Consider the following 20032-nt stretch of genomic DNA (forward strand, 5'->3'; position numbering starts at 1 on the left):
AGGATCTGATCTCACACCAGCAAGGGTTAACTCCTGGAGTTCTTTCAAGGGTTGAACCCACAGTTCATTGACACGACAGCGCCTCACTGGTCCTCATCCTTGTCGCCCCACCCACCCACCCCCACCCAAACACACACACACACCCCAAAGTCTCCCCGTAGTCACTGTACAACACATGGGGTGTGCGTATGTGTGTGCAAGATCAGAGTGTCAGAGCCAACATCAAAGGCCAAATTAGGGATGTGGATCACATTTGGGAGGAGGAGACTCTGACACAAGCTGCTGTGCAGGAGGGAGTGGGCAGGCTTTGGCGAACGAGAGGAGGGGTGGAGGGGAGGGGAGAGTGAAAGAGAGAGGGGGGGAGTCTGAATCCGTTGGAGCGAAAACCAAGAGGAGGAAGGGTCCAGTGGGTGGGTGGGTGTGTGTGTGTGTGTGTGTGTGTGTGTGTGAGAGAGAGAGAGTGCGAGTGTGTGAGCGTGTTGCGTAGTGTGTGGGGATCTGAGCACTCTCTCAGTGGGGCGTGTGTGTTGTATGATGGGGAGAAGGGATACGTGTGTATGGGAGCTGTCTCAGACCAGGTTGTACTCTTTGAGGTTGAGTTGTAGGATGGTGTCTTTGACGGCCGCGAACACAAAGCGGATGTTCTCTGTGTCTGTGGCACAGGTGAAGTGAGAGTAAATGATCTTGTCACTGTCGGGGTTCAAGTCCACAAACATCTTCAAGATGAACTCCCGCGCCGCCTGGGCGTCTCTCTGGGGACCTGGAACACACACACACACACACACACACACACACACACACACACACACACACACACACACACACGTATGTATTAGTCAATGGCTTTACACATTCTCCATCATATGCTATCAGTCAACTGAGCCCGCACTATGGGGCGGCAGGTGGCCTAGAGGTTAGAGAGGCCGGCCAGGAGGTCGCTGGTTCGATTCCCACCCTAGGAGGGAGCCGGATGTGAGCTGGTAACTGGAAGGTTGCTGGCGTCATATCTAAGGCTCCTACCACTGCCGTTGTGCCCTTGAGCAAGGCACTGAACCCCTAACTGCTCCAGCGGCGCCGAATATGGCTGCCCTGTGCCCAGAGCTCTGTTCTCCCTTGGGGATGTGGTGTGTGCAGTGTGTGTGTTGTCTCGGGAGGGGTGTGCACGTGTCAAATTCCTACAATTGATGAGAATTGATTGCATGGCCAAATAAAGAGTCTTCTTCTTCTTCTTGACGGACACAAACTTGAGTCGATCAGATGGAACACGTGTTTCTCTCATGAGCATACATATGCATGCAAGCAGATACACGCACATGCCTCACCGTCGAACTCTGGGAAGTAGTCGACCAGGTGTGAGTAGGTGATTTTCTCCTCCAGTAGATCTTTCTTGTTAAGGAAGAGGATGACAGATGAGTTCTGGAACCAGGGGTAGGTGATGATAGTCCTGAACAACGCCTTGCTCTCCTCCATACGGTTCTGGTAGGGAGAGGGAGGAGAGGGAGGTAAGATGGAGGGAGTCAGTGAGAGATTTCCATGTGTGAAGTGTGTTTTCAAATGTGTGCGTGAGTGTGTGTGTGTGTGTGTGTGTGTGTGCGTGCAACAGAGAGTGAAAATGAAAGAGTGCATTTGTGAAGTCTCACTAAGTCAGACTCTCCAGACTCTAACCCTAACCCATCGAAAAGTGCTGATGGGAGATGGTGCATCTGGTGAATTTCACCAGAGACATGCATATTCTACCAATGAACAGAGTGCTTCAAATGGAGGCGGGGATTCCAACTGGATAAAAAAAAAAAAAAATACATAATTGAATGCACACTGCTCACCTGCGAAATGCTGGCATCTAAAATGTATTCAGCTCCATGTTTTCATTTTGTGCAATGCGTGCACAACGTTTTATAAACAATAGCATGGGCGGAGGTGGAGGGTCATCGCGTGGAGCCTACAGCAAAACGTTTCGATGGGTGTGGGAACTTCCAAAAGCAAATTTTATATCCCACACCCCCAGAATCTCAATCGAGTGAGGAGATTCTGGGATCTGAGATTATACAGTATGTGTGTGTGTGTGTGCATTACACACCTCGTTGTCGGACTCCACTAGGACCTGGTCGTATTCGCTGAGAGCCACCAAGAACATGATGGAGGTGACGTTCTCAAAGCAGTGGATCCACTTCCTCCTCTCTGACCTCTGACCCCCAACATCCACCATCCTGCCGGGGGGGGGGGGGGGGGGGGGGAGGAGAACCAGGATATGGAGGACGGGACGAGAAACAACAGATCTTAGTGTGTGTCTTTCTCTGTGTGCTGCACAACTAACTGGTCAGTCATCAGATTCAGTAAAAGTTTTTCAATAAGTTCGGTCACATCTCTGCATAATTGTCACAGCAAAGTTCAGAAGGATCAAATCAATTAGTGCCCCAAATTCAATCCAAACCTATTGGGATCAGTTAAATTACCATATTTCTGAGTACAATGTTTAAAATGACAGATCAGGAACGGAGCAGATTGATTTTTGTCCTTCTGAATTCAGGGCTTGAATCCATCAATGCCAAAAAGTATTCTACGCTAAAGCTCCAATTAAAGTTCCAGTGTGTTTTGTTATTCAAACATAATCCATGAAATGTAATCTCTGTAATCTAAGCAAAAGTAGTCTTGGCAAATCATGATAGTTCAACTCCAATTCATCAACAATTCCTAAACATTCCCATCTGAAATGTGTGAGCTCAATGCTTCTTGGGCACTAATGGATTCAACATCTTCAAGAGGAGTTAGGACAGAGACATGGATACAGTGTTCAGCAAACATCATTTGAGATATAGAATCTTAATAAATGTATGTTGCCACAATGAGTTCCAAAAGTTATTGCAATGGTATGTATATTGCCAACAGTTTGTTGAACTCTGCATATCAATGGCTAATCCCTGGAAGGAACTATTCTATGAAGGACTGACTCATAGTCAGGCTAGCCTAGAGTAGAAAACACACACACACACATATATATATACACATATACAGTATGTACATATATACATACACACACATATATAACAGACTGGAGAATAAACAGATTTAATGTCAACTGTGAGAAAGTGAGCTGTCCCAATGGTTGCTTGAGGTTGAAGTTGCCCTTAACATCTGATCTAGGGTCAGAAATACTCCCAATCCTAACCCTAATAGATAGGGAGAAAGGAATATCTGACCTACGACCAGTGGCTATAGGGGAAACTTCTACCTGTTCAACCCAACCCAGACACTACAGCAAGACCGAAGGGCCAGAATGAACAGCTCTCCCGTCTTTCCACAGTGTGTGTGTGTGTGTGTGTATATATTGTGTGTGTCTGTCTCAAAGCATCAGCCAAGAGCAATCGTCTATCAGTGCAACTCTGGTGGAGAAGGGGACAAAGAAAGAGAGGAGAGGAGGAAAGGGGACAAAAGGGGAAGACAAAGGAAAGAGGAGATGAAAAACATTGAAGGGGGGGGTAGAAGAGTGGAGGAGGAGGAAGATGAAAGGGGAGAGATACAGAGGGCACCTCTGATGGTGGGATGTCTCCGTTGGGATGATGATAATGATGAAGACCATACATCATCGGCGAAGTTCTGACTGGAAGCTACAGTCACTGGGAAAGCGCCACCTCCAAAGTAGACTTCAAAATGACTAATGGGATTAGAAAGGCCTTACATGCTTGCAATGTTTCCCTTATTGTTTTCTATTGCCAACGTTGTGGTCTGTCGCCCTATTTGTCAATTAGGGACGTCATGATTGGACAGAAGGGTTAGGGTATCCTTCCCTATTGTCAGTAGCATGGCATGTCAGAGCCCTCAAGAGTCTGGTGGCTCTCGACATTTCTTCTTTCCTTAGGGGGGGGTGGTTCTTCTTGTCAAGGTCACCCCTGAGCTTGTTCTTTCAAGGGTTTACGTCCCAGTTTCATTAAGCAGTCTTCTGAGACAAATGATTCAATAAACTGTACGATACGTGTCCCCTTGTGGGATAAATAGTCTCGAAACACATTTGATCGAAACACATTTGATTTAATTTGCGAGCTGAACAGCGCCCCCTGGCGGAATCCCGGCACACTGCGGTCCACAGAGACCAGGAGCCAATCAGGGCCCTGCAGGACCTGCGGCCCGAAATAACACTCTTTCACCGCGGAGAGGACGACCTCGTTTTCTTCTGCCAGGCAAAGAGGAGAGTAGCATAGAGGGGGGAGGAGAGGAGAGGAGCGAGGTGACCCATTTACTCCAAAATGTAGGACTTTGGGCTCAAGAGGATGTGACTGAGTGTGTGTGTGTGTGCGCGTGTGTGTGAGTGCGTGTGTTTGTCTGTGTGTGGAGGAGGATGGGACGGATGTGTGAGAGTGTGTCTTTGCACGTGTGTGGAGTGTTGAGAGAGTGCGGCTTAACATCCAGCATAGTACAGCTCTGCCTTAAGCCAATTGATGAGTTAGACATCCATTATGATAAAATCAATTAAAAAAACGGCACGTATACACACATAGGATGATTGTTCACTGGTTAACAACTTCACTTCGCACAGAGGGAACTCGGTAGCACTGAGGCTAATGTTAGCATGTTAGCATCTTCTACCTGAAAATGATGCTTTGCAAGTCGAAGGGGTACTCTATGATGCCGGTGGTGGGTATGCGCACCCTGAGCACGTCCTGCTGGGTGGGCAGATAGTTGTTCTCTGAGATACGATCCAGATCAGTTAGATAGCTACAGAAAGACAGACAGGGAGAGGGAGGGGGAGAGAGAGAGAGTGAGACAGGGACCACAGTCATATAAAGCAAAGACAGGTAGATATACCACAACCACCCGTCAATCCAGAGAGTGTGGATCGGTCCAACGTCCCTGGATCGGTCCGTTGAGGAAGGTTAGGGAAGACCGTACCATGTCTTACGAGACACAGTCGAGTTAGTTAAGTGTTTCAATTCCAGGCACTATTGCCAGCCCCTGTACCCCTCAGAGTACCTCTCTGAGACTGGTCGTTAGCACCAACATCCCCACAGAAATACTCAACCAAATTCTCTCAATCGTTTCATGCCGAAAACGTCACAAAAAAAGACCTCAAGACAGTTGTAGCCCGTTGTTTAGCAACAAGACACTGCACTTGAGGAATCATTTTTGGTTTGGGATTCGCAACACGGCTTTGCAACAGTTCAATGGTTTTGAACAGACACATGGCTGCCACAGTGCAGTCTCAGAGAGGGTGCTTTAGTGGGGACCTATGTGTGTGCTTGAAGCGTAGAGACAGTGGCAATGTGGGGGGGACGTGGCCGGTGGCAGCAGTAGTTGGCTCTCAACAGCCGCCTGGAAGGAGATACAGAAGGATTAGACACGATTCTGATCAATAACATTCTTAGTGAGAAGTTCCCTTTGGCCCCCCCAAGTGCAGAGATATCTACATATATATTGATATATATATATTAATATATACACATCCTGGGGAATCTTGACATTTATGATGTTGTTGTCTAATCCTTCTTGGTCTCTTATTGGACAGCAGCTCCCTGGCCATTCCAGGGCCATTCTTGATCTCAGGCAGGCCCAGTACCTGAAGTAGAAGTTGCCCCCATATTACCTTGTTTTGCTATATAACTAAACCCTAATCCTGGTCCTGGGTGGCTCACACCTCATTGAAATAATCAACTGATCTTCAATACCTTGATTAGCTGAATCAGGTGTGTCACTGCTGAGCTGGGACAAAATCCTGCAGTACTGCGGCTCCCCAGGACCAGGATTGAAGATCCCTGATCTAACGGTAACTACCAGGGGGATGAAAAAGTAGTCCCTTAATCAATGGTTGGTTAGGGGCAACTTCTACAGTACGTCATCCTGGGTACCTGAAGATGCAGTTCTCCAGGTCAAAGGGGTACTCTATGATCCCTGTAGTGGGAACCCGGACCCTCAGAACATCCTGCTGGGTGGGCATGTAACCCTCTGCCGTCACACGGTCTAGATCACTAAGGTAACTGTAGACATATACACACACAGTCCATATCACTGAGGTAACTGTTGACACACACTATGCACACACCACGCACACTTTCTCACACACACACACACACTCCTGTGGACCTAAGGGCAGGAGAAACGCGCACGCACGTGGGTGCACGTGCGCACGCACGCACACCCCTAAGGGCAGGAGAAACAGAAATAAAGCTGTAATACACTCAGGCCTCAGCCAGGGGGCAGTGTGGGACACAGGAGCAGCAGATTTGAGTTCCCTCCATAATATCTCTGAGCTGCAAAGGGTCAAGGGGCACACTTTAAACACCCCATCATCCACCTATCGACCTAAGCAGACAGCTTTCAAAAATTACTACTACCGACCTAACACCACCACTTCCAAAACAAACCATCGAATAGGTCTACAGAGGTAATTGGCTAGGACTCAAATTAATTACTCCCCCACACTTTTACTTAAGCCTGCTTATTGGTCAATGTTCACTTGACCGAAACAATGGCAATAAATAATGTTCTGAGGGAAACATGTGTAGGAGTAATTTTTATCTTCAATGATGAAGCATTACAGCACCAAAAAAAGAGGCAATGCAGTGGTGTGCGCGTGTGTGTTAACATTTGCTCTCAATTAGCAGAGTGTTAGGGGTGGAGAGAGGGAGAGTGCCTGAACTGTACTGTCCGAGTCTCAACCTCTCTCTCTATTTCTGTTCATGAGCTCTCAGGAGTGTAGGGAACCAGTACTATATGGTGGGGTCTGATAGCTGGAATAACACCCCCCCCCCTCTCTCCCACACACACACACACACACACACACACACACACACACCCTGAGACAAAGACTAAGTGCATCTGTCGTAGCAAGTAGCAACCCAAACCCATCCCCCCCCTTCTCGTCCACCCTCTCCCACCCACATACTATTTGGTGGAGTCTGACAGCTGGTACTCTCTGCGCCGGTCGTAGGCCTCCTGTATTCCTGGGTCGGCCCACAGGGTCTTGATGGCGCTGATGTAGGGCTGGTCAAACCCATTCACCTTCTCTATGTCCACCTCCTTCACTACCATAGCATTAGACTGCAGAGAGAGAGAGAGAGAGAGAGAAAGAGAAGAAGTATTAAGGGGGAGGATGGGCATTTAAAAACAGGTTTTGGCTTTTGGATTGTATTAGTTCCGTTGGTGTATAAATTCTCTGTGTATGAGCCAGGTTGTGTCAGTGACGGTGTAGGAAGTCCTCACCCGGTTCTGCTCGTATTTGAAGGGGATCTTGAGGTTCTCGGTGGCTCGGATCATGGACTGCATGGAGGTGAAGATGTTTTGGTAGACCAGCCTGGTGAAGCCTCTCTTGTCCTCGTCTGTGTAGCCCGCTCCATGGATGATCCGCATCTGCTTGATAAACGTGCTCTTGCCACTCTCGCCCGTACCTGAGGAACACAGGAGAACACAGTGGAGGGTTAGGGAGAGAACATGTAGTCAGGAAGCCTAGAACGTGGAAGACACTGTTGAGTTGGACCTAACACCATAGCGGACCAAGCAAGTGTTCCCTATGAATAATCATTATTCCATCCTCAACCACTCACGCTACACCAATGTCACTGATCCTTCTACGTCCACACCAGTAGAATGGAAGACATTCGGAGTACAGCTGTCAGTTAAGCTGTTACAAGATTAGTCTTGAAAAACAACAAGAGAGAAAGACAGAAAGAGAGAGACAGAGACAGAGTTCTGTCTGACCGTTTGAGTCGGAATTCAGGGAGGACATCTCATTTCAAGGAAGAGCAGCATTCTTTAACTCCAGCACGCATAGCTCTGAAAGCAACGTTTTTTTTCAACAGGGAAAAAAAGCAGTGGAAAATGCCTCATTGCCACAGTGCCATGTCCCCCAACACCACCACTTAGAGAACATCACATCATCATCATCATCCACAGTGAAGGTCTCTCATTAATAAAGCCAGACGCTCTGCCAAGATGGGACTAGTAAAAGGCAACAAGGTAAAAAAATAAAAACTTGCCATCATTTAACCCATCACATACAGATATGTAACCTTAAGGAGGGGAGGAAGGAAAGAAGGAAGGAAGGAAGAATTCCAAAGGTACTCATACAAAGTTCTGGCACAGCATTGAGAGGACAATCCAACTTGCTTCATCTAGAAGGCAAGTAGCCTAGCTAATGAGTTATGGGATATAGCTAGCTGATCACTGTACCTAGATGGCCATTTTCATAGTTGCATGATTCATGGCATAGATTCATGACCTACTGTGTGTTGTGAACACTCAGCACGTTACTCAGCTGTTCAGTTAGGAGAAGTACTTCAGCAGATGCTAAGAAAGTACTCAGACTCGGGTCAGTCAGCAAAAAAATGACATCATTGCACTGACCCCGGCCCATAAATAAACCCGGTATCTGACCAATGACATAATCTGTTCTAACCCTACCCAAAACCAGGGACAACATCCGAGGGCCTTCCTATCTCCAAATCCTGAACGCTCTCCAGCATTACGAAACGCTACTGGGAAAAATCTAAATCTATTAAGCTAAATTGTTTATGCTGTCTAATATGTCAAAGGGTCTTTGTCCAATGAAGAAGGGCACCGGGCATCTGCGAGAGTTGGGGAGGAAAGAGGAGTTTGATTCCAAGAAGACGAGGGGAATGAGTGGGGGCAAAGGGTACGGGGTATGGGACATGAAAACAACCGAATCAATCAATGAGCATGATTAGGCAACTTGTCCTAGATTAGTGGGAGATAAGAGGGCTGGCTCTCATCCAAGGGTGCATAATATAGATAGTCTCTTATGTGGTTTTCACTTCTCGTCTCCTTTTCTCTCATTTGACTGCCAAAATATGTTTCCACACCACATTGATTCCAGGAGGAAGGGGAGAAGCCTATCCAATATGTATAGATCTACAGATCTGTGCTGAGGAATGGGAGAAGTCAAGGAGAGACAGCCACGGTGCACTATTGAGAAGCACTATAAAAGACTACTGTGACACAACTGAGAGAGACAAGAATTGGCCTCCTGGTGACGAGTGACCTCACAACAACGGCGAACAAGGTGGACTCCTCTAGACTAGTCTTCAAAACAAACGAGAAGCACAACTGTCTTTGGGGGTGAAGCAATAGGTAGCCCAAGCTGTGTTTTTTTTATGAGAATTCACAAACATGCATCAAGCAAAGTACCAACCATATCTTAATCCTGGCTACATTTACTATGCTTGCTGCCTAGGCAAAATCCTTGCTTGCCGAGGGGGCTAGTAGGCTAACCCACATATTTCACATCACCATCTCTTTCCACAAGCCCAGAAACGGCCCCCTCAGGCAACCAAGCTCCTGCCATCTCAATCCTTAAACCCTCACCAAATCAAAGGGAAAAAAAACACTGTTCCAGAATATCTGCAAACTGAAAGAGAGAAGAAAAAATAAATAAAAGAACACACACAGTTTTTGAGGAGCAGCCATATTTCGGTTGCCATGGCAACCCCTCCTCTCCCTCTTATTTTTCCAGTTTTATTTCTCTCTTCAGCTCTCTCTCTCTCTCTCTCCTTTCCTAGCGGATAGTAAATATAACTATGTCTGCCCCTCAGGCTCTCGCTCTGTTCTCTATCTATCTCTGCTTGTGCCGTGGAGAGAGAAAAGGGCCTCGTCTCCTTAGAGTCGATCAGATATACAGTAGGATGCAGTCCCATCCATCCATCCATCCATCCGTCCGTCCGTCCGTCCGTCCGTCCATCCATCCGTCCGTCCATCCATCCCTCCGTCCCTCCATCCAGACACTGACCTTTGGTCAGCTGTGTGTTCCAGTACTACTAGTTAAGATTAGGATTTGGGGTGGGTTACCCCATCCTAGATCAATACAGTGCCAAAGGCCAACTTTCTACACGGAGCGTTATATGCCCTAATCTCTCTCTCTCATTCGCTCAAAACTTCAGATGATGATGATGATGGCCAATACCATCTTCGGGCGCATAGCGATAGTCAAGAGGAACGAAAAAAAGGTGGATATCCTATATCATATTTTCATCGGTCAAGGTCGGTTCTCTATACATTCTGATAAAGGGAAGGAGTTGAGGAGGAGGATATGGAGGAGAGGCGAGGAGGAGGAGAAGCCATTTTAGAGTAGTGAGACGCAGCCTTGTCCTAGCGGTGGCTGCAGACGGCGGTGAAGGAGCGGAATCACTCCGACTAATGTCTGATTTATTTCTCGTGACCCCGTCACAAGATCTCCCTCCGCTCCATCTCGGCTTGGTCGCTTCCCCCTTCCTCCACACACAACACACTACCCGCCTCTGTCTCCCTCTCCCTCTCCTCCTCCCCATAGCCCCCCCCCCCCCCCACCCCTCCCCCAGTCTCTGTTCCCCTTCCCCTCCCAACCTCAACCACCCCCCAACCTCCCTTAGGCTAGAAATATGTCTCTCCATTTTCATACACCTCCCTGTCAAGAATTTTGGATATTCATAACTAGAATCCGTCCATTCTTTTTTGGTGATGACCTAGAAAAAGGAGGTCACCTTTTAATAGCTCACACTACTTGGGTTTGATAACGCTTTCCTTTCCAGCAAGCAGAGAGAGAGAGAGAGAGAAGCTTATAATACGCCCCTGACGCAACAGTGCAGGGTAAACGACACTGCCCACACACACACACACACACACACACACACACACACACGCACGCACGCACAAACACACGCAGCGCTGGGGACTATGTGGAACCAAATGTGATGCTGGGAAAACAGCCACACCAGAATAGAAAGGAAACCCAACTACAATCTACCTCTCTGCAAACAGATCCAAGAAATGCACACACTCAGTCAACACTAGCCTATATTTGAATAATGATCATAATGCTTAAAAAGGCATTCCCCTTGGTGCAAAGGTTTGGGGAAAAACGTGCATCTAAAATGTGGACAGCTGGAACTGAGGCCGCTTTTGTGTGCGTGTGTTTTGGCTGAATGTGCCGTTTGCCCTTCTCTCTCTCTCTCAGCTGCACTGAACGCATGATGATGATGATGATGACGATTAGTGTAGAGACAGCTAACACTTCACCTGAAGGTCCAATCACTGGTCGTGCTTTCATTACATAACACAACTGATGTCAGCATGCGAAGAGGGAACTGATAGACTTGACACCGCTGCCTTACTCGTGCACATTTAGTTGAGACCCAGCCATAACAGGTGTACTGTATGTGTGCACAGGTATGTGTGTAGCACAGCACAGCATTTATAGACAGACAGAAAAGACACACACCTCTACCTAAAGCCATGCTATGCTGGCTTCCCTCTTCACTGACTGTCCCATAGTTACGTCTGAGCCATGTAAATCATGAGGTAGATATCTATATTGGAGTAGACCACATGCAAATACAAGCGGTCAATTCGAATAACCTGTGGTTGCTTATCTGTATGGTTTACGGCTGGTAGGGCACAAGCCTAACAGTGCAGCCAGCGCTAGTCACTTAGGCAAACCTACAGAACAAGGCTAGTTTGCTGACCCGTTGGCTATGTAAAAAAAGACACTACCCAGCCTCGATTGCAGACAGGGCTAGCTTATCTCAGTTAACAACAAACACACATAACTAGCAAGTCCATTAGAATGTCAGTGTTCACTGGCCTCAGTTAGTAAGCTAGTCAGGGCTCCTGCCCCATACAAACAACAAACGTATGTAAGCCTACAAGAACCAGGGACAGAGGCATGAGCATGTGCACACGGCGAACCAAAATATACCTTTGGCAACATTCAGATGAAGCTTCTCTAAAACACACATGGAGGAGTGACGAAGCCAAGGCAGCCCCAAGGCATACAACTATACACACACACCAGCTGCCTACCAACTGTGGCTGCAGGGTTCCCATGGCGAGCCCCGGGGCATGAATGTTACCTCCGCTGTGATGGCCCACTTCCTCTACTTGGCCTCAACCTCACAGACACTCTGTCACAGGACAGCAGACCCTGACTCCACACACACACACACACACACACACATTAAACCACCCTAGAATGGCTACGCACCGAATGTAAGCAGTAGGCCTTAGTATTTCAGTTTTACAGTCTGTACATGTTTCTGGGTGTGTGTGTGTGTGTGGGGGTGTGAGTGAGCAGGAAAATACACATACACGCTGGGCTACTACACACACACAAACACACACACAAAACTCAACACACCTTCGTTTGAACACGTGTACGTCCGTTCAGCGCTGAGTGCTCGGTATGAGTGGGTGTGAGTGAGCTGCAAATCAAATACTCCCCCAACAAAAGCGCTAGGCTACAGCCTGCACTATAATACACTGTGCCATTGCAGCCTAGCTATCCACTAGCTACTGACATCCCACAGTGCTTCCCCGACTACGAGATGAAGCTGACCTGCCCTCCCGATGGTTTCACCGCCATCTGGCCAGGCTGGACACAGGACGGAGGTGGCGGTACAGCGCTTTCCCATCGCAAACACGTTCCAACCACTAACACTAACCTAAACCTAACCGGAGACATAAAACTAAATGTGCTCGCTCATCAGTTCGGGCAACATGGCGACTTCTGAGAGCAGCAGAGAGGAGAGGGGGAATTTGGGCAAGACAGGGTGTAAAGGAGAGTGATGATGGACAGCAGAAGATAGATGGAGAAAAAGGGAAGAGAGAGAGAGAAAGATCTGACTCCAGTGCTGTGCTGCAGAGGCACCTGCTCTAATTTCACAGCCACCAGGGGCACCAGAGAACAACCAAGGTCACGTCCAGACAGGCCCTCGGCACAGAGAGAGGGGGAGAGAGGGATGAGAGGAAAAGGAGGATAGAGGGAGTAGGATCCCAGACATGGAAGTAGAAGACAATGGGGAGAAAAGAAGAGGGAAAAGAGAGGGAGTGAAAGAGAGATGGATAGAGAGAGAGAGAGAGAGAGAGAGAGAGGGAGCGGGCGAGGAAAATGACAAAGAGGGCTGCAGAAAAGACATTGGGAGAGGGAACAAGAGTGGAGAGGAGAAGTTTCAAGTGGAGTGGAAAAGAACGAGTTGCGGCTAGAGGAGAGAAGGAGTGGGAGGGAGAGAAGGAAACGAGAGCCAGTGAGGGTCTGCTTCAGACACACCTCCACAAACACAAGAGACCCAGAATTATCTAATGCAGAAACAGAACGAGAGAGAGAAAGAGAGATAGATAGATAGATAGATAGAAAGAGATAAGGCTGGCAGTTGTCCTGCAGAGATGAGAACATGGGGGAAGACCCAACCATGAGAAATAAGAAGAAAAAAAAAAGAGAAAAAAGAAAGGAGGGATGGAAGAGAGAGAGATAATTGTGGTGATTTGAATTGAAACTCAGCCCATGACTCTGTCTTGTCTGGGGACCAGGCTAGCATAGCAGTATGTGGGACAGTCACCATCTAGCCTCACATCTCCAGAGAGCTATACATGACCCCGTTTACCGGAGTGTGTGTGTATTCTCGTGTACGATATGAGCAAATGTGTATGTGTATGTATGCATGTATGTGTATGTATGTGTGCATGTGTATGTATGCGCATGTGTGAGGGAGACACATCATGCAAGTGCAACGTGTGAATGTGAGAAAGAGAAAGTAGATAATATGCAAGTGTGTGTGCCAACTAAAAAGCTGACTGGGGCACGGTGTGTGTGTGTGTGTGTGTGTGTGTGTGTGTGTGTGTGTCTTTGTGCTGACTGAGGGCTGGCTTGGGCAAGGGGTGTGCGCACTAACAGCAGGCTGAGGTGAGGAGTGTGTGTTCACTGCATAAGCTCCATTAGTGTCGTCCGGGACACACACACACCCGATTAAAAGCTTCTTCATTAAGAAGGTGAGCACCTGGGAAAGTAATTATAGACTCATCTCTCTCTCTCTCTGTGTGTGCATGAGAGAGAGAGAGAGATGGAGTGTAACACAGCCAGTCCTCTTAGCCACTGTGGGTCAGTCATATGCAGGGAGAGTTTTGCCAATGTAAAGCTGGACGCCATTTTACTGCATCGGAGCATTCCATTCACACAATCATGAATCAATACAATTGTGTGGACTGGTATTGCCAATATATTGCCCAGGTGGCAGTATTAGAACTGTGTTGTCTAAGAAGATCATCCCTAAACCCGACTAATCCTGGCACTGAAGGCCACACACACACACACACCGCAAGAGCAGAGCCCAAGACCACATTGCCTTATATGACCAAAACAATGGAGGTGGCGAGAAGCGGGGAGGTCAGCACTAAACACCTCAGTCTGACCCTGACACTTGCCCAATCAAAGAAATAAAGACAGTTCTGCCCAGGCTTTTCTGAACCAGGCAGGCTCATTCTGCCACCTCAAACACCATCCAACATCCATGCATGAAAATAAATTCCACTGTTAACAAATGTCCAACATCCAATGTTAAACATGCATAATTCTGCAATATACAATAAGCTGACAATTGATGGCGATACCACTGCCAGACCCCTCATTTCAGTTTGTGTTTAGAGGTCTAGAGAGAGCATTGCTAACAACTGCTAACCACAGGTAGCCTGACTGCTAGCTTCAGTTATTCTCATTGGTAGGCCTACATAGAGAATTTGCCTGCATGAGACACTTAAATAAGCAGGCTATGCTAGTTTTGGAAAACAACCCCCCCCCCCCCCCCCCCCCATAACAGTAAGTCTTACAGTGTCTGTCCTTCACATTACTGTCTTCCTGACTGTGACCATCCGGCCGTTCGCTCCAACAGTTCATTTAGCCAACACAGCTCAGCCCACAGCTCCCCAGCTAGTGTGTGTTTTGACCAAGTAGAGGCAAACCGCTGATCTGTGGTGCAGCCTGCTTGATATGGCCCTCAGACCCAAGGCACTGCTGCTGGGGGGGGGGGTGGGGGTGGGGGGGGGTGGTTAGGGGGGGTAAACTTAGCCTACTATTTGTCTGCAATCACCACTCATCCGCAACCTAAACCTAAATGCATCTCTGGATGTCCAAGTCAGGGGAAGTACCAGGGCAGGGTGTATGGTGCTTCCCAAATGGTGTTCATTAGTTTGTTTTGGGCAATGGCTACAGACTGGGTTACAATGGCTACAACCATGATTTTGTCTATTTGGTGGGTCACAAGAAAATTCGAATGGCTTTTTTCTGGACCACCAGGCTATTGGATGTATTAAAATGTGGTCATTTCGTAGCCGTTCTTATACAAAGCAACTTATAGCCTGGTTGAATATCAAAAATTATTTGTGTATTGGCCCATGCAGGGATCAAGCCCAAAACAATGAGGACCAACTGAACCAGGGACTAGGGACTAGGTCTGGAGAGCCAGCTCGGCTCCTGTTTGAGAGGAAGGCTGGGGGATAATACGAGTCAGTGACATCTCAGAGTCTGAGCAGCGGCTGTGTTTAACAAAGCCTATTAAGACCTGGACTAATCCTGCCTTACACATCCTTATCCAGGCTCCCACTGACAGCCTTAACTCACTTAGGATAGGCCATTTACAGCATGACTGATCACACCACACCACACCACACCACACCACACCACACACGCACTACAAACTATGAAGAGAAAGGCTTGAGAAAAACCATTGATCCTAGACCAGGGAGAGATGGTTGTTCCTGGTCCTGGAAAACCACAAGTTGTGCAGGCTTTATGCAGACTGAGCAACAAACCAAACTGTCAGGGAAGCAGCACCCAGTGGTAAAATCTGCAGTGAAAGTGGTGATGATGGTGGGGGCAATTGGATGGACATATGAATCTCTAGGTAGCCTCATCAACATTTTCCTACAAGTCCCTCCACCCAACAGTACCACCAGTCCGACACTCAACCAATCTCAGACCAATAAGTACGCAAGGACACTGCTGTCATTGCGACACACAAGAAAAGGAAATTCTTAAAAGAGATCTAGGCCTATTTGCATATACAGTACAAAACACCTATGCTCTTTCTGTGCTATAGATATAGAATAGAATAGAACAGAATAGAATAGAATCATGCAAGTGCTCTGTGACACTGGTATGGTATGGCCTAGTTCTCTGAGCAGAGCCAGAGTCTGCAGGGAAATGAACAGAGCGGCAGCCACACGTGTCAGATAACCTCTGCTGCGTTCAGTGGGATAGAAACGAGTGTAGTCCTACTAGATAGAGCTAATTGTCCTCAAAGATAATAACTTTTTTTTTTGACAGCCCATTTTCCAGTGACATTTAGAACATGTAACGGTCTACTAATCTACACAGCACAACAAGTGGTCTACAGAGAACACACGCCAACAACTCGTCCAAAATACAGACACTCACTGATGCTTTCTAGACTATTTTTCCTCTTCCATGTGTACTTCATAAAGGTGACCCTGAAACTTGTCTAATAAGATTTCCTTTGTGTTTTTTTAGTAACAACAAAAAAGAGTTTCTGCCTTCGGAGCATGCCCCAGGCCACACAGTCACTCTATGATGAGGATCGGCAAAAGCACCAACACAGTCACACACCAGCGATCTCCCTCCATGTACATGGTTCCACGCTTCCAAACAGTGTGACGGCACACAACGTTGGGAAATTCAAATATAGGCTAGGCCTAGATGACTGTTTAGTGTAACATAGATCAGACTGTACTCTATACCAATGGATAATTAGGCCATAGGATTTGTACATTTTCCCCCCCCACCAGACTCTTCTATCTGCAAATGTTGTGCAATGTGAATCTCCTTTTCACTAGCTGAAAACAGTCCAGCTATCTGAATACCCATCTTTTGCTCAAAAGTGAACCTTTGCCCTGCAATATCATGTCTATATGCATACATTCTTGAATGATTCATGCTTTAATAGCTGAAAATATAATAGAATTTCACCACTGTCTGTCATCTAACGCTCTGACGGTTTTCCATGCCATCAACAGTACAGAACAAGAAGTCAGTTAGTTAACAATCTATCTATATGATATGACTAAAACTGTCTAGCTAGCTCAAGAGCTAGTTGTCTACAATGGCACAAGCTAGATGGGCTAAAGATAGCCACAATATTGATGATCTAGCTAGCTAGCTATCTAGCTTTGGCTAGCATACTGGAGAAATCAAATCTAGTAGTACCTACTTAGCTAGACAACCAATAGACTAACGTTGATCTAACGTTGATTAACCAAGCATTTTCTGAATCCTGACTGCAAGCTAGCTAGCTAGCATGCATAGCTATCATTAATAGGATAGGAAGGCCTGGACTCTTCTAAAATGGCAAAGCTAGACCAAATACAGTACAGCCATAATATGGATGACAGTCTGAGTTACCGAGAAGGAGTAATTTCAGTTCTCTCCTTGAGTCTCGCTTGTCTCGGCGGAGTTGCTTGTCGATCTCGGCATTGATTCGTTTCGACTCCTTCGCCTCTTCGCTAAGGCAGCAAGCCATCATGGACTCCAGAGTCATCCCCCCTAGTTTGGCAGCCCGGTTTAGACGGGACTTGATTAGGCTGACTTCGGTTTAATGCGATATCCCGATCCTCGCTTCGAAATCGGGCGAGGGGGTGGATTGAGGAGCTGGATGGGAATGGGGGGAGGGGAGCTTGGGGCCTCGCTGTCAAGTCGTCCCCCTGCCGAAAACCGTCCGACTTCAACCGTGAACGGACCTTAGCAAATCACGGGTGAATCAGGGAAGAGGGGGCAGTGTCAAGACTAGATGGAGGGGTGTGCAAGGCAGGGCCTCTCCCTAGATACTCCGTCCTAGCCTTATTTTAGATTATATTGAAGCGCAAATATGCTAACTTCTATCCCTGTCGTTTGTCTCGTCTCTGCCAGCCTGGTCAAATGTCTTCAGCGTCCGTCCCTGAGACAACGGGACAAACTGCACTGTCGCGCCGACATCCAACTAGATAGCTAACGTTAGCTAGCTTACTAGCCACCTTTTCTGTGGTGTCCACCCTAAAGCCACAAATATCCCGCCTTAAAAACAAAAAGTACACCAAGCAGTCTAGGCTTCTAATCCATTGGCTTCTAATGACACAGTCTCCACTGCCCCGTAAAATAATGTCCTCCTCCTATTCTGTCAAACTTCACCAGCGTTTAGCTAGCTGGCTAATGGATCACTTAGCTCAACGCCTCCGTGATGTGTCAACCCCGTGTGATGATGCCTGGTGATGGCACTGACTGACTGGGAGGCTGAAAAATTACCAAACCCAGATTTGGCCGACTAGCTAGCTAGCATTACTTTGCAAGACGGCATTCGATATAAATCCGTATCATTTTGACGAGGTTAATAGCTAAATGGCTTAGACCACTAACCACCAAATTAAACAAAAAATCGAGGGCATTCGATCGCAGGATAGATTTATCTTGCTAGCAGTCCCACTTATTTGCAGATCATTGCGTCTTCTGTAGAAAACCGTCGGCATGGCACACTCTAGTTTGATACCAAGACGGTACTAAGCAACCACAGTGAGTGACATGGTGTTTGCACGGGACATTAGTGTGAGAAGCCAATTGAATGAAAGGGGCGTGATCCTTTTTCCCGATCAGAAATGAACCTGTCAAGTTAGGTCGATGCATAGCAAAGGGCACAGTGCATTATAAAACTGTGAGTCTGAACAGGGCAAATCATTATGTCTTGAATAATGAACTTATTGAATAATGATACTTATGAACGCATTATTATGGTACCTGGCCATTATCGTGGCGCACTGCATTGACTGTGAGGTGGTTTTTGCAAAGATAGAAAGTAAGGAACACTGCTACTATTCCCACCCACTCATGATATGCACTACTGAGGGGCCAATTAATATGCGTATAAATAAAGATAATACAAAAGTATGAATCATTGTGCAGTTGACAAAATCGACTGAATTAATGCATTATGATAGCAAACAATTATAACATTGCATGCAGCAAATACAAGTACAAGTCAAGCCACACACGTTTGTAATAATCTAATGACATCGTGTGGCCATGTTAGAGAATTACATAATAACTCATAGACTATTATTTCACTGTTTCTTTATTTTTTTATAATCATTTGAAAGTTAACGCAAACCCTCATGGATATAAACTGAACTCTCTTTCGTTGTGTGTGTGTGTGTGTGTGTGTGTGTGTGTGTGTGTGTGTGTGTGTGTGTGTGTGCGCGCGCGCGTACGTGCGTGGTAGGCCTACATAAAGAGTTTGCCTATACGAGACACAGGCTAAATAAGCAGGCTATGCTAATTTTTATTTTTGTGAAAAGGGTTTCAATTTACACCATAAGTGTTATTTTTTTAATTTAATTTAATTTTTATTATTACGGTGGTTTATAAACACTTTTTTTTTACCACTACATCCCTGACCACTCTACTTAATTCCTTGGTTCTACAAATTCTACTTTCTAGGGTTTATACTTACTAGGGTTTATACTTTTATTTGGGAGCCATTCCTTTGACAGATGTGACCAAAAAAGTATTCTCGTGCTTTTTAAACAAGCAATCTGAAATCTTGATCCGCTGACCCATATACAGTGTGTGCGTCTGCGTGTTTATAAACTCACTGAACACTTTATTAGGAACACTATACTAATACTGGGTAGGGCCTCCCTTTGCTCTCAAAACAGCCTCAATTCTTCGTGGCATTGATTCCACAAGATGTTGGAAACATTCCTTTGAGATTCTGGTCCATGATGACATGATTGCATCACGCAATTCCTGCAGATCTTTCAGGTGCACTTTCAAGCTGTGAATCTCCCATTCTACCACATCCCAAAGGTTCTATTGGATTCAGATGCGGTGACTGGGAAGGCCACTGAAGAACACTGAACTCATTGTAATGTTCATGAAACCAGTTTGAGACGACTTTTGCTTTGTGACATGGTGCATTATCATGCTGGAAGTAGCCATTAAAAGATGGGTAAATTGTGGCCATGAAGGGATGCACATGGTCAGCAACAATACTCAAATAGGCTGTGGCATTCAAGGATGATTCATTGGTATTGGCCCAAAGTGTGCCAAGAAAACATTCCCCACACCATTAAACCACCACCACCATGAGAAGGTGTACAGGTGTTCCTAATAAAGTGTTCAGTGAGTGTATATCTATGTGTTTGTGGGTCATGATATCACAGACAGGTTCATTCTAATTTCTTGTGTTTTTTGACAGGATATAAAAATATGAAATATTCCTATAATGTTCTGTATCTATCAGATGAT

General features: G+C 46.5%; 1 protein-coding gene across 2 annotated transcripts; it reads right to left on the bottom strand.

The window, feature by feature from the left end:
* Positions 1–148: 148 nt before the first annotated feature.
* gna11b (guanine nucleotide binding protein (G protein), alpha 11b (Gq class)) lies at positions 149–18202 on the bottom strand. Of its 2 annotated transcripts, XM_083683950.1 has the most exons (8): positions 17162–18202; positions 7192–7376; positions 6875–7029; positions 5838–5966; positions 4582–4710; positions 2078–2207; positions 1323–1476; positions 149–760 (listed from the first exon to the last, which is right to left on the bottom strand). In XM_083683950.1, the coding sequence occupies exons 1-8, from the start codon at positions 17295–17297 to the stop codon at positions 570–572; spliced, it is 1209 nt and encodes a 402-aa protein (XP_083540076.1). In that variant the 5' UTR covers positions 17298–18202; the 3' UTR covers positions 149–569. The 2 variants fall into 2 exon arrangements, with proteins under 2 accessions (XP_083540076.1, XP_083540075.1); XM_083683949.1 differs by lacking the exon at positions 5838–5966.
* Between the last annotated feature and the right edge of the window lie 1830 nt (positions 18203–20032).

The sequence above is a fragment of the Argentina silus genome, assembly GCF_951799395.1.
Source record: "Argentina silus genome assembly, chromosome: 13".
Classification (NCBI taxonomy): domain Eukaryota; kingdom Metazoa; phylum Chordata; class Actinopteri; order Argentiniformes; family Argentinidae; genus Argentina; species Argentina silus.

Excerpts from the sequence above, each read along its gene's own strand:
- gna11b (XM_083683950.1), bottom strand. The coding sequence starts at position 17,297 with ATGACTCTGGAGTCCATGATGGCTTGCTGCCTTAGCGAAGAGGCGAAG. Across the intron at positions 7,377-17,161 it reads ACTGAAATTACTCCTTCTCG|GTACGGGCGAGAGTGGCAAG; the intron begins GTAACTCAGACT and ends TGTGTTCCTCAG. Across the intron at positions 761-1,322 it reads CTACTTCCCAGAGTTCGACG|GTCCCCAGAGAGACGCCCAG; the intron begins GTGAGGCATGTG and ends TGTGTGTTCCAG.